The sequence below is a fragment of the Gracilinanus agilis genome, chromosome 1 (assembly GCF_016433145.1).
Source record: "Gracilinanus agilis isolate LMUSP501 chromosome 1, AgileGrace, whole genome shotgun sequence".
Taxonomy (NCBI): Eukaryota; Metazoa; Chordata; class Mammalia; order Didelphimorphia; family Didelphidae; genus Gracilinanus; species Gracilinanus agilis.
In genome coordinates this window covers 564,638,657-564,652,041 of record NC_058130.1, presented here as the reverse complement: position 1 = coordinate 564,652,041, position 13,385 = coordinate 564,638,657, and the positions used below count along the sequence as shown (strand labels likewise).

The window sequence follows — 13,385 nt, the reverse complement described above, 5'->3', positions numbered from 1 at the left end:
GCTATAAATTTTAGCATAAATTACATTAACAAATGTTACAGAGTTTTGAGTGTTTTGGTGGGGGTAGTGGCCCAAGGCAATGAAGACCTAGCTAGATATTTGCAAATCTTTCTGGTCATTTGGATTCTTTAATCAAAAGCAACAAAATTCTGCTAGATGTCATGAGCCAGTAAGCTGCAGGTGTCACTCAAAGATTTGGTATAAAGAACTAAGACTTTTTAGACTGGCACCACATTTTTCTATCATTCATCATATCAGAGACAGAAACTTTACATCTAGACATAGTGGTACTGGGAAGGCATTTACAAGGTTATCACTGGCTCATCAAGGTCACAGTGCACTACTGACTCAGAGAGGTTAGTTGCCTTTGCAGGTATATAAGGGTTACTATCTATTCGAATATGTCTGAGCATCTCATTTTATCAAAATACCTTCAAATGCTCAGAATCTGTGGTCAGTGCAGTCCCTAGGACAAGTCTAATGAAGATATGCTTCACCAAGGCAAAAACCTAAACAGTTAAAAATGGAGAAATATTTACACCCTTTTTAAATCCAATAAGTAGAGTTTGTGTTTGTTCTTTTTGTTTGTTTTGTTTTACTTCAGTGCATTTTCTAGTAAGGTCCCAAGGCTATGAGTATAAGCTGTCTTGGCCAGTTCCATACATGTCTGCAAGTCTTTTAAAACGAGGCCCCCAATCACTAAGATAATCATAATTCTGATCAGAGTTTGAGCTGATGGAATCTAAAGAACTGAGTGACTCAGCTACTGAACCATTTCCCTCAAAGGCATATGTCTGTAGAGAATCATAAGGAGGAGCACAAGGATCTATATCAGCTTCTTTTAATCTTTCCCAAATAAATTCCCTAAAAATGACATTATCGGGGATGCTTTTAAAAGTTGGTCGACTTAAGAACTGAATCTCTGGTGTCACATCCCTTCGGGTCTTAGTATCTCGGATGACATTGAGGTTTCTCAAAGCAGCCATGTCAAAAGCCTCTGTATCTTCTTCACCACCACCTTCATCGTCATAACGGACAATATTTTCTCTAATATCTCTTTCCTCATCAAAAATCAATGGCTCTTTTTTCCGTCGTCTCATTGTGACAATCAGGAGCACCAATACTGGAACACAGAATAGCAAAAGTGAAGGCTTAAAACAGACTCTAAAAATGCTTTTTATCATCAGTGGCATAAGCCCTACAAAGTTAGCCCATAATGATACCCCTCTTTATGTTGAAGATAATTTTTCACCTATAATGTAGAATTTCATATTAAAAGAGGGTTCTAAATTGCTAAAATGGTTTTAAAAGAGGATACTTTTATATAGTGAGAAATCTTTTTCCCATACTTGTACTGGATTGATTTCTTTCTCTTTAATGTTACATCTAAAAGTATTTGATAGCAGAAATTTGAGAATTGGTTCAGGATGAATATAACAATCTTACATCCCTAAAATAAAAAGGTCTTTTTTGAACTACTTAATTGCTCATGAGGTAAACTCACATTTGTAAAGGTGCTATGTATAGTTTAATAACTGCAATTTAAGGAGTGTCTGAATCATAGTATTTGGTCTTAGACCCTTTGATGAAATACTGATTCCGTGACTCAAGCTTTCAGTTGTTAAGTACAGTCCAGGATTTGGTCTATACTCACGGATTAAAAGCATCCATATAATAGATTATGCTTCACTTTCATGTATGAATTACTTCATTCTTATGAGTTATGCTCAGAGAGTGCATCCAGGACTGTGAAGATTTTAGGAACAGCCAATGATAGATTTAACAAATTTATAACCCTACTGACTTTAGGGTTTTTTCTTCAATGGTTACTTGAATATTGAAAAAAAGGGATGCAAAAAATGGGAATAACAATTTGGTATAAAATATAGTTTAAATAATTTGATTATGTAATATATATTTTTGATTGGAAGTAGATCACTAATAAGCACAGACTGAATCTCTTAGAAAAGAAAGAAAGAAACAAACAACAAAAAAGATGAATTGTAAAAGGTTTAAGTTTCTTGACTTACCGAATACCTGCTAAAATAGGATGGAAACTAAGTACCATGTTTTGAAGCTTTTGAAGGGGACAAATATATTGAAAGATAAATTAATTTTCTTTGACTATATAATACAGATCTGTGTGTTTGAAAGGAAGGATGAGGATGATGGGAGAAAGGATGGGAATAGGAAGGAAGGAAGATAAGTAGCTGGGGTAGCCCCAGCCCCAGTGGGGAAATTAACCTGAGCCCTTTGGAGCTCAACAAAATTTAGGCTACACTTTAGAGATATTTAACTGGCTTTCTTTAGGTTAGGAAAGAAAAGGTTTGGGGAGGCTATGAGTTAGATCTCCAGCAGTTAGCTGGGACCAAACCTCTCAGGGACAAAAGGCTCTCTCCTCAGTTCCAAGGAAAATGTGCCCAAAACCCCTTCTTCAAAAAAAGGTGCCAACCACTGGTGCCTCTCTCTCTTTTATACTTTCTCAGACACAAAGGAAGTGGGATGCGTCTGAGGAAGTTATGGTAGGGAGTCTTGGGAGATATAGTCTCCCAGGGTTCAGAATGGTTTTAAACTGCACAGATCTAATGATCCATCTACATCCTGACGCTTTGTGAAAATGAGTTAATACTACATCACACTGAATTTACAAACCTAAGATATACAAATTCAAATATGAATTGTTTAAGATGCATTAGTCTGAGAAAGGTTTATAAACCAAATTTGAAAAATGAAGATTTTAACATTTAATTATCTGTGTAGAAGGTTTACCCTTTGGGATCAACATTAGAGATGTAGAATTACAATCTAAAATGAATATGAAAAACAAAAACCTATAACCAGGAACACTTTTATTTGTGAGTCTAATCTTTTGTAAATTATTTTAATTTTTGTCTTCGTTTCAAAATACTTAAAACATGACCATCTATTTGTTGGATGTCCCTTTGTTGAAAGTCTACAGAAAAATATGACTAAGAAATAATGCAGTGAAGAGATCTTGTCTGGTTAACTATCTTTTTAGCATTCTAGAGGCAGTTACAAAATTAAGCATTTCCTGTGATTCCTTTTCTATCTTGCCAGGTGTTGCTAGCCATAACCAAAAAATTCAATTGAAAGGCCTTTGGTGAAATCTTCATCTACTGGGACTGGCTCATAGTGCTCTGAAACCTCAATGACTCCTTAGCTTAATCTCTTGTCGTCTAACTGTGGACCTACCTATTCAGCTCTTTCTTTCTAAAGCCCAGTGAATCATATTCACATTTGTTAGCTCTACTGTTACTTCACTCCAACAGCAATCCAGTAATTTTTAAGTTCTACACCATCATATGTGTGCCCCTGTTCTATGCTGGTGTCACTGTACCTGATGCCTTACAAAATCTTGCAATTTAGTGATATCCTATGTTATGTTCCTCTATGTTATTTGTTGTGATATTATTGTGATACCTTTTGTTATGATAATATATATATATGTATATATATATATATATATATATATATATGCTATGATCCCAATTGCTGTGAAACCCTATGTTATGATGTCCCATGCTAAAGAGCATTTAGTAAGGTTTTTCTAAGTCACCAATAAATGGGAGAATCCCTAATTAAGGAAGACTCAAAAATAAAATGAATTGGTAGACGTGAGACAAAGAGAATATAGGATAGATGGCAAAAAGCAGACTGAAAAGAATTAATGATAGTATAGGGAGATAGGAAGTATTTAGACAAGGAAAAAGTGAGAGAAGAATTCAGTGGAAAGTATGTTTTGATGACATAAAAGGTCTGTAAATATCAGAAACAATGGCTAATAACATAATGAATGAAAAGAGAATACTTTGTTAAACTATTAGAAATATAATTGCGTAGATCAGAGTAAGATCTGGAAGCTTAAAGTCTTAGGTAATGAGCTAAAAGTTAAATTCTATTCATATGAATTGAAGAGAAAAAGTAGATAAGCCTGGGCAAGTGAGAAAGGAAAGGAAGAGTGCCGAGGAATGTGAGTGAATAAGTATGAGATTAAGGAGGCAGACACTACATTTGAGCACAGGACACTAATGTGGTTTAAATCAATGTCCTCGTTCCTTACTGGAATATTAAAGCTTTCCTTTTTCTTCCACATCAGAGGATTATGTATTACTGTGTAATAAGCTACCATATATATTTTTATTCAAATAGAGATGTATTTCCACACTACTGTAGTGTATTAAAGCCTGTGCTTTGAGACTTAAAGCACTCACTAAAAAGTGAAAAACAGGAAACTTATTAATGGATGTGTCTGTCTAGAGATATAATGAAATTTAAGGTAAAATTAATATTTTAAAAGGATTGTCCTGAATATTCCACATTGCTTGAAGCTAAGGAATATATGGAGTCTTTTAGAAGGTTGGACAATTTAACAGTTCAGTGGTTTAAGATAATATTAATTTCTAATCACTTGAGCAAGTATAAGAAATATATTTTAAGCTTTAAGTAGACTAAATATTAAATGTTCTTTAAGGGCTCTGAAGATAATTCCTGCATTAAGAGGAATATGTTCTAAATAAACAAGTGATTATTATATATTTTTAAAACTTGCTATATGCTGGAATGTCTTTTTTCATGTGCCAGAGTTAATACTAAAGTATCAGTTTTGCATATAGTTGGAGTAAAAGTTAGGAAATAGTATAAAATATTCATCTATGCAAAGTTGACATCCTTAACTAAGTCATCTTTAGTTTGAGAAGATTTCAGAACTATGTACTGGTAGTTATGAGACAAGTTGAAAATATGTGTAACCCTGGAAAGAAATTTAATATATTTTGGTCTGTATCTTCATTGGTAAAATAATATTTAGTCCAGCTAGGTGACACATTGGATAGAGTGCTAGGCCTGAAGTCAGGAAAACTCAACTTCCTGAGTTCAAATCTCACCTCAGACACCCATTATCTGTGTTACTCTCTGGGTAAGTCACTTAACCCTGTTTCCCTCAATTCCTGATCTGCAAAATGAACTAGTGATGGAAATGGCAAACCACTGCAGTACTTTTGCCAAGAAAACCCCAGGCGGGGTCATGAAGGGTTGACATGACTAAACAACAAAAAAACGGGATGACAAGATTAATTCTAAGGTTTTTCCTAACTCTAAATTCTATGAACCTACCATAATTAAAATAGAGATACAAAAAGAATAAAATGGAAATAAAGATCTGGGAAAATGAATAAAAATGCAAAAATGCTATATAAGTTAGTGAGGTAATAATAATGATGATAAGAAGAATATAGAAAATACTCTGTGAAGCCATTTTAACAATAACTAGGAATTATATTGCAGTATAAGGTATGCAAAATGGTTTGCAAATGTCTCAGTATATACTTCTAAAAATCCTGAAGATGTTAGATGCTATTATTATCCTTATTTTACATATTAGGAAACTAAGGCAATCGGCAATTAATTTATAATTTATTAATTTTATATTTGTATAGTTCATATAAATTACATAAAATTATATAAAATATGGTTATAGTAAATAAAAAATTAACACTTAATCACTTAAGTGTCACATAGCCAGTAAGTAACTAAGGTGTGGGCTTTCTGACTCCAGAATTGAAGCTTGATACACTGCACTACAAAGCTGCCTACAGTTTTAAAGAAACATAATCCTCCAACTAAGTTGGTATAAATAAATGCCCTAAAATTAAAAAAAAAAACTACTTTTAAATTTTACAATTATTCCTTTCTGGCTCTCTGTATCCGTTATTGCTTAAATGCTTTATTGTTCATTAGCATTCATTTCTTCATTCCTATAATATACATACTTTTCAATTTAGACAGCTTGATTGTGGAGCAGAAACAATTGTCATAAAATATTGATTTGAAATTTGTCTCCCTCTAATTTCCACTGGTCTTAGTTTCACCTTCTGGAGCAACATAGATTGTTTCTAACCTAACAGATGATAACCCTTCAGACTTATATGATTTTCTCTTTCTCAGGCTTTATTTTTCAAAATTGCTCAGATACTCTCTATATGACACATTTTCTAGATTTTGTGCTATTTTACCATTCCTTATATGTGTTCTCATTTGCAATTGTCTTTCTTAACAAACAAGATTGACCAAATTACTATAAAGGTAGAATGACCAGGGTTCTACAGAATAATTCTATTTACAGTGACATGCTTTATATTTTGATAGAATTTAGTCTCTCTGTCTTGTTCCTTCCTTCAACACACAAATATGTACTATATATTCCCTATATTGTATGTCTTTATATATGTACATAAATGTATTAGAAAAGAATTACATTTAAAAAGTATTACATCAAATGTTTGACTCCAATCCAGATAATAGCCGATTAAAACCCAAAGTTGTTTTTCACATAAATTTCAGGGAAGTCAATTTTTTCTCCTCTCCTGTATTTAAACAATTGATTTTTTGAACCTCAGTGTCCCTGTCAAGTTTATATTGTGACTTATAACCCACTGAAATAATTGTAAATCCTAATTCAGTTATGTAACATATTAGTCTTTTTGGTCAAACAACAATTAGTCTTTCTCATATATATATTTTTTTCTTTCACTTACTTTACATAAACAATAAGGATAATTTTTCTTTCACAGAAGTTCCTATTTAAAGAACAAAGTTAGTAATATAAGGAAATTTTCATTATTTTAAAATTAAAACATGCTATTTATTACCAAGTGAAATATTTGAATAGCTTGATATTTAGGACAAAAGCTATGATTACTGTTCCTAATTTCAAAGTATGCTGTGTAAAAAGGCTTTTTGATAATATAATTATTTACAACACATAAATGGCCCTTAATGGTCATTCATCATCGTTTCTCTTACATGCATAACTGAACCCATTTTCTGCCAAGTTATCTTGGCAATGATTTATCAAATATATTGTGAAACTTTATATTTTAGTCAGTTGGATAGTTAGTTCTTCATGATTGATTTTTCTTTGAAAGGGGAGCTAGTCTAAGGGAACAAAATTGACCCTGATTAAATGATCTTTCGAATTTCCTTTTAGGACTATGTTGTGATAATTTTGTTTTGTTTTTGTTTTGTGTAAAAACTTAAGTTTTCTGAAAAGTAAAAACCAATTAGAATTTTCTTTGCTAAAGGGAGAGTTGTTTCAAATTATCATTTCTTCTAAAAGGATAATCTTTTCTTCTAGTAATCAGAGAATCCAAACATATTTCAATGATTATGACTGTTACAATCACTGAAAAATAAAGCACCACTCTTAACATCACTAATTATTTATTGGGTTTAATCATATATGTACATATATGTGGGTATATAAATATGCACTGCAATATATAGCTTATAGCAAAAACATTATAGACAGTTATGATGTTATTAACTGAAAATGATAATTTAATCTGGATAATTGCCACAAGATGAATAAAATTAATAACATTTGTGGCTCCAATTTTTGAAGAAATCACTTAATGCTGAAATTTAAATTCAAGTATTTAGTAAGAATTAGTTATATGTAAAACATTAGCTACTGAGGAAAATGAATAGACAAGGCACAATCCCTTTATTCAAGGAGTTTGTCATCTTTGAGAGGAAATAAGCTACAAGCAAGTAGTCTAAAAAATAATATATTATTATGGATTGAGAATGACAAGTAGGGAGAGAACACTAATTGGGGACAGGGGAGGGGGGATGAATCTTCTTGACTGCAGACCTGGCACTCTATTTATATTTATATGGCATACCACCCAGCTGTCCTTAGTGCCACTACTATCTTTTCTCTAATTATCATGGGCTACCTTTCTGTCTGTAGGATGCAAACTGTTATAAAAACTCTTTCTTTTTTATTGTTGTTTTTTTCACTAACCTAGTAAAGAACCTCTGAATTTAGGTAGACTAGGCCTCAGGTACCTCGGGTTCTAAGCTTCCTAGCATTGTGAGAGGTATTAGACTTTCTGTTCTGTTCACATCAGCTTCAACTTGAGTGGAGGGACCCTCCATCTAGTAAGTACCTAATAAATATTTGTTGAATAAACAAAGGCACTAGAGGGATCCCACTTAATGGAATCTAAATAAATATTAATGATTTTTAAATTATTTTTTCAATGGTAGAGAGGGAGAGAAATTTTTTTAAAAAGATTCCAAATCAAATGGGTAATTTAACAATACTCTCCCCACCAAAACAAAAGAAATAAACAAAAAATCAGGAGATTTTTCATTTGCTAGCTCCATCAGTAATTTTAATAAGAATCAGAGATGGTAGAAACTAGCCAATCACCTTATAACTTCATTAACCGTAACAAAATAAAGCAACTGGCATCTCCTAATGTGTCACGTATGGGCAAGCTTACCTATCCTCACTCCCCAAATTGGTCTCTATGTATAGAAAATAGAAATTAACGTGATTTGTAAAGATCATTCAAGTTACTTTTTTTTTTTTTAAAGAGGAAAATATTTGCTACCATTAACTACTGGAGTTCATTTTTTTCCATTGGAAATTGCCATGTCAGATATGTCAAGAGACAGACTTCTTTACAATGTCTATCACTATAAACATTTACAGGCAGGACCAAAGCATCTTTAAAATGAAATCATTATTTTATCTCTAAGTTAAGCTCCATTAAGGAGATATTACACACATCTAACAATGTATACTCATGAATAATGGCAGCAACTCATACTGTTCATAAGCTGACAGATGAAGGATAATGAGGAAAGATACAATCATAGCATAAGAAAACATCTGACAGCTAGTGGTCCAGTTGGTTACCTGAAAAGGAATGGGGGTGTTTGGATTCCTCTTAACAATAAACATGCTTGTATGCAAGCCTTATTAGATTTGAATTTCTGAAGCAAGGATTATATCTGAATATTATCAGAGGACCTCAATTACTTTTCTCTTAATGCCTGAATTAGAAGGGAAAAAAGCCCATGTAACCACTTAGCCATTTCCTTAAGGTATAACATTATTCTTTAAACCAAGCAAAAAAAATCTTCTAGAAACTTTATTTGAATCTATGTGCAATCTGAAACATTAAAATTTTTAAAAAATAAGAGCTAAAAACTGCTTATCCTTTTTTCATTTTCCCCCAAGAAAAGAATATCATATGCTTTGAGCTATGAGCTACTAAAGGCATAGCTTTTCAAATATGTTGACAATTTATAGTGCTATAAAGCATTTTTGAGCCTTATGGGAAAACAACCCCATAAATCAACAATTAGTATTAATCATGGCCAAAAGGATATGACGTTATGCATGTGTTGGTATTCCTAGAGAATGTAATTCAAATGTAGAAGAAGAATGTTTTAAAATACCTTATACATCTAACAGATAAAGTAGTTATAATCTTCCTCAAGAAAAATAAGAAATAAAAAATACCAAATTTCATTCTAAATAAAATTATCATAACTAGAACTATGTATCCAAGTCAGAAACAATGCAAAGTAGGGAGTCGATTTTATTACTACTGAGTGTAAGATCATAATTGGATTGACTTTTGTTCCCTTCTTGAAAATATTAACACTTTGCATGTATGACTCCTTTTCTTGTTATGGATTCCTAGCTATGAAGAGAAGAAAAATTTCAGACAAATGTCACCTGCATCAACCAGCAGAGCCTGGGGCTAGATATTATTAAAAGCTGGTTCCTATTATGACCCGACCAGTCCAAAGATGTGTCTTTGCCTTACTTCTATCATTCACAGACAAAAAAAAAAAAAGTCACTTGGAATCTCTCCCTAGGAATCCTGAATCTGTTATTTGCTACTGTTGTGACTTTGGATGAATCACTTAACCTTTCTTAGGTTTAGTGCCTCTTCTCTCAAATGAGAGAGTTGGGTTTGATAACCAAAGGTACCCTGCAGCTCCAAAACTTCTTGAAGCTTTTTTTTTCTTTCTTTTTTTCCTGGATGTACACAAGTAACAAAAACTTTATGAAGTACAGATACCAGAAGAGGAAACCCAGGAAGACAAAATAACCAATAAAAAAATTCTCATTGCAATACCATACACTTAAGAGCTTTGATGAAACAACCCGGGTTTTTATCTGTACCTATTTGCTTGCTATGAAATGTACTCCACTGATGTTGGCTTCTGCCCATCCAAACGGATTAATTTCACGTGCCAGATCCCCAACGCATTTACAATGCAGTGAGCATAGATCAGCTGGTACTAATTTTATCTTATTATTTTAAAAATTCTGAACATAAGCACAATGAAACTAGCTTTTCCAAAGACATAACAGAATACAAAAAAAGTGAGTGATAATGAGATTAAAATGAAGAGCACTGGGGAAGGAGAGATCAGAAGGACTATTGTGGTTATTCTAAAGAATTCAAATGCAATGCATAGGGGTACATTGGCTTATTGTGCAATTTTGGAAATGGAAATGACTCAGGCTTAGCCTTTGTAATCTTTGATAAGATAAGGGAAGCTCTACTAAGTGTTTGAATTTAAATTTACATGTCAGACACCACCAAATTCTGACCAAGTCTTATTAAATTCAAAACACTTGGAAACTCCCAAACTGGATGAAGCATAGGGGATTTTAAAGGGAATGAATAAACTAGAGGGTTCTCTATAATTTGATATATATTTAAATAGAATTGTAGGTATTTTTTAAATGTAAAGCACTATAACTATGTAACCTATTTTCATCATTAAAAGTTTGTAATTTTTTTTTACCAACATAGAACTGATTTGTCTTTTTTTTTTTAATAATCTATTTGGCAAAATTAAAGCTTTAGTTAATATTATTCCTAAGATGTTATAAAAAGATATCTTACAGTTGGTTTTACCTGTCTACATGTAGATTAGAAAGAAATAACAATGCAAATTAAATGATGTTTGTGATTTACAAAAATACTCCAATTAACTTTCAAGGATATAACCAAAACCTCTAAGCAATTAACACTGAAACTATGAGTCATTCCATGAGTAGGATCTATCTTCTAAATCTTCCTAATTTAAAGTCTGTAGATAAAAGCAAAAAGAGTCAAGTTATTTTGAATATATATGTGTGTGTGTGTGTGTGCGTGTGTGTCTGTGTGTGCACACATATGTAATTATTTACAATTGTAAATCTTGAATTGAGCAATTTAAGAAGAATGAATGACTACACTCTCTGCAGTCAGATGATCTGGGTTCAAATTATGCCTCTGCCATTAATTTAGTTTGTGACTGTGGTTAAGTTTATTATACACAAAGCACAAACTGAGCCAATTTATGGGAAATAAAAATTTTTATTATCTGGGAAATGTAGAGTTGATGGCAAGATAAATCTATTTAATCTATTTACCTGTTGTTTTTTTCCGTAAGGAATCCTGAAAAGTTTTTTCTTTATTTAAATAAAAAAATAGATTCAATGTTTAATCTTTTTTTTGTTCTCAATTCAGAGAACTTGTGATTTGGGTTTTCATCACTTCATTTTTTTTCAATCTGATTATATTCTTCTCGTCTATTCTTACCCAGAATGACCTCAATTTGATTTCAATTCAAACAAAACTTTAATTTGAAATGCCTATATTTATTTGAGAACTTGTGAAGCTTTATACTACATGTGTGAAATTTTAGGAAATTATGTTCCTTTTTAAGTTTATTTTGCTAGAGCCAAAAGAACACTATTTAATTTAATGTGGGGTTTTTTTGGCTTCATTGTGATATGAGTTTTTTAAAAATCAGTAATTAAAAGAGAAAGCAATACAATTATGCTTATATCCAGGAAAGCAGTTCTAGGTCCATTTCACCACCACAGCTCTCTGCCTAGGGTCGTTCTCTACATCTTCTGGTATCCTCCATTCCCCAACCTAATTAACTAAGGTATCTTTTATACAGTTAACTGTATAGGAATGTTAAACTCTAACTTGTATAACTCTTCTGTATTAAAAGAACTTTCTGGATCAAGTTCACAATTTGCTAAATATGTCTCTTGCTGTTTCAATTCCATGATCATTCCAATTATACTATTAATTTAATCATACAATAAAAGTACACTATGTAAAAGATACTCTGGCTCTTCTCATTAATTTAGAGCAGTTGCAACTGCCAGTATTTGAATAAACTTCACTATCAGAGAATATTTGTAAAGAACTTTTAAAGGGAAAATGAAAGAGTGGACTCTCAGTGGGCAGATAAGGCGTATACAATAATCTGAAAATAAACAGCTGTGAGAAAAAAAAAAAATTTTAAACCACCCTTTTAAAAAGCCATTTTAAAATGTGAACCATTTATCTTCAAGTGTTTTATAAGATGAAATTGATATAATTCCTCATGATCTTTACTTTAAATATGCAACTGGAGGCTGCTCAACTTTGATATAATTTATCTAAATTTGATGTGCCCAAACAATTAACTTTGTGTTTCTTAGTGATATAAAACACCACTTAGTATAATATTCATGTTAATTCCCTAAGTAAAACTAAAGGCAAATAGAGTGGAACATAGCCAAATAGCAATATTTGTGCCTCTGTCCCTGCTCTGTGCTACAACAGAGAAAATGGGTGATGCCTTTGGTACCTACCTAATAATGTCAGGACACAGGCAAGGATTGCTATGAGGGCTCCTGTGCTAAGTCCTGCTGGTAAAATGTATGCTTCTGCGTTACACGTTTGAGCTATGCCATCTGCATCACAGTCACATACTCGGATGGTGAGAGTGTTGGTACTGCTAAGGGAAGGAGAGCCACTGTCCACAATGAAAATCGGCAAATAGTAAACAGACTGTTCTTGTCTCCGGAATCCATTTCTCCTGGTGAGTACTGAGGCAGTGTTATCTAGGATTAAGAGAGACAGGTATGAGGCATGAACTTTGACAGAATAATTTACAAACCAAAATAGTTTTTTCCTTGAGACTCTTGATTAGCTAAGTATTTCTGTGTTCTTTTTCTTAACTGGATGATCTTCTGTGGAGAGGATATTTCAGGTTTTTTGGATTCCAATATCCTCTTCAGATTCATTTGTTTTAAAGGCTTGAGAAATGTGCTTCCAATTATCAATTACTTTCATACATTGATTACAGTGAAAGAAATCTAGACCATTTTATTCACTCATTTATAACCCAGAAAAAAGTTAGTAGGTAGTACTATCAATAAATAAAAAAGTATCTTTAATCTATATTAAATGGCAATTAACATCTTTATTCATGTTTCTTTAAGCTAGAGAATATTAGGGAAGAGAATAACACATATTTCTTATTGCATAGGTCTGATCATGTTAAAATATACTATTTTAAACATCTTCATTGGCGCCCCACGGCCTTCCAAAAAAACCCCAAAACACCATGGACTACTTAGCTTGGAATTGTAGGCCCTTTATAATCTGGTTCCTACCTGATTTCCTAGTAAAATAAACAAAATTCCTTCTCAAACCAATATAGCTCCAGCCAGAGTGGACTATTTGTTTTCCTCAATTTCTAATCCTAAATTCCTCAAT

The 13,385-nt window shown here is 32.4% G+C and overlaps 1 protein-coding gene across 1 annotated transcript in view; it reads right to left on the bottom strand.

Moving 5' to 3' along the window:
• Positions 1 to 629: 629 nt before the first annotated feature.
• The window catches only part of CDH7 (cadherin 7), a 190,879-nt gene continuing 178,123 nt past the window's right edge, over positions 630 to 13,385 (bottom strand). Inside the window, exons 11-12 of the mRNA XM_044658087.1 lie at positions 12,476 to 12,727; positions 630 to 1,123 (exon numbers count right to left, since the gene is read on the bottom strand). Of these exons, the coding sequence (XP_044514022.1) occupies positions 630 to 1,123; positions 12,476 to 12,727 (746 nt within the window). The remainder of the gene's footprint in view (positions 1,124 to 12,475; positions 12,728 to 13,385) is intronic.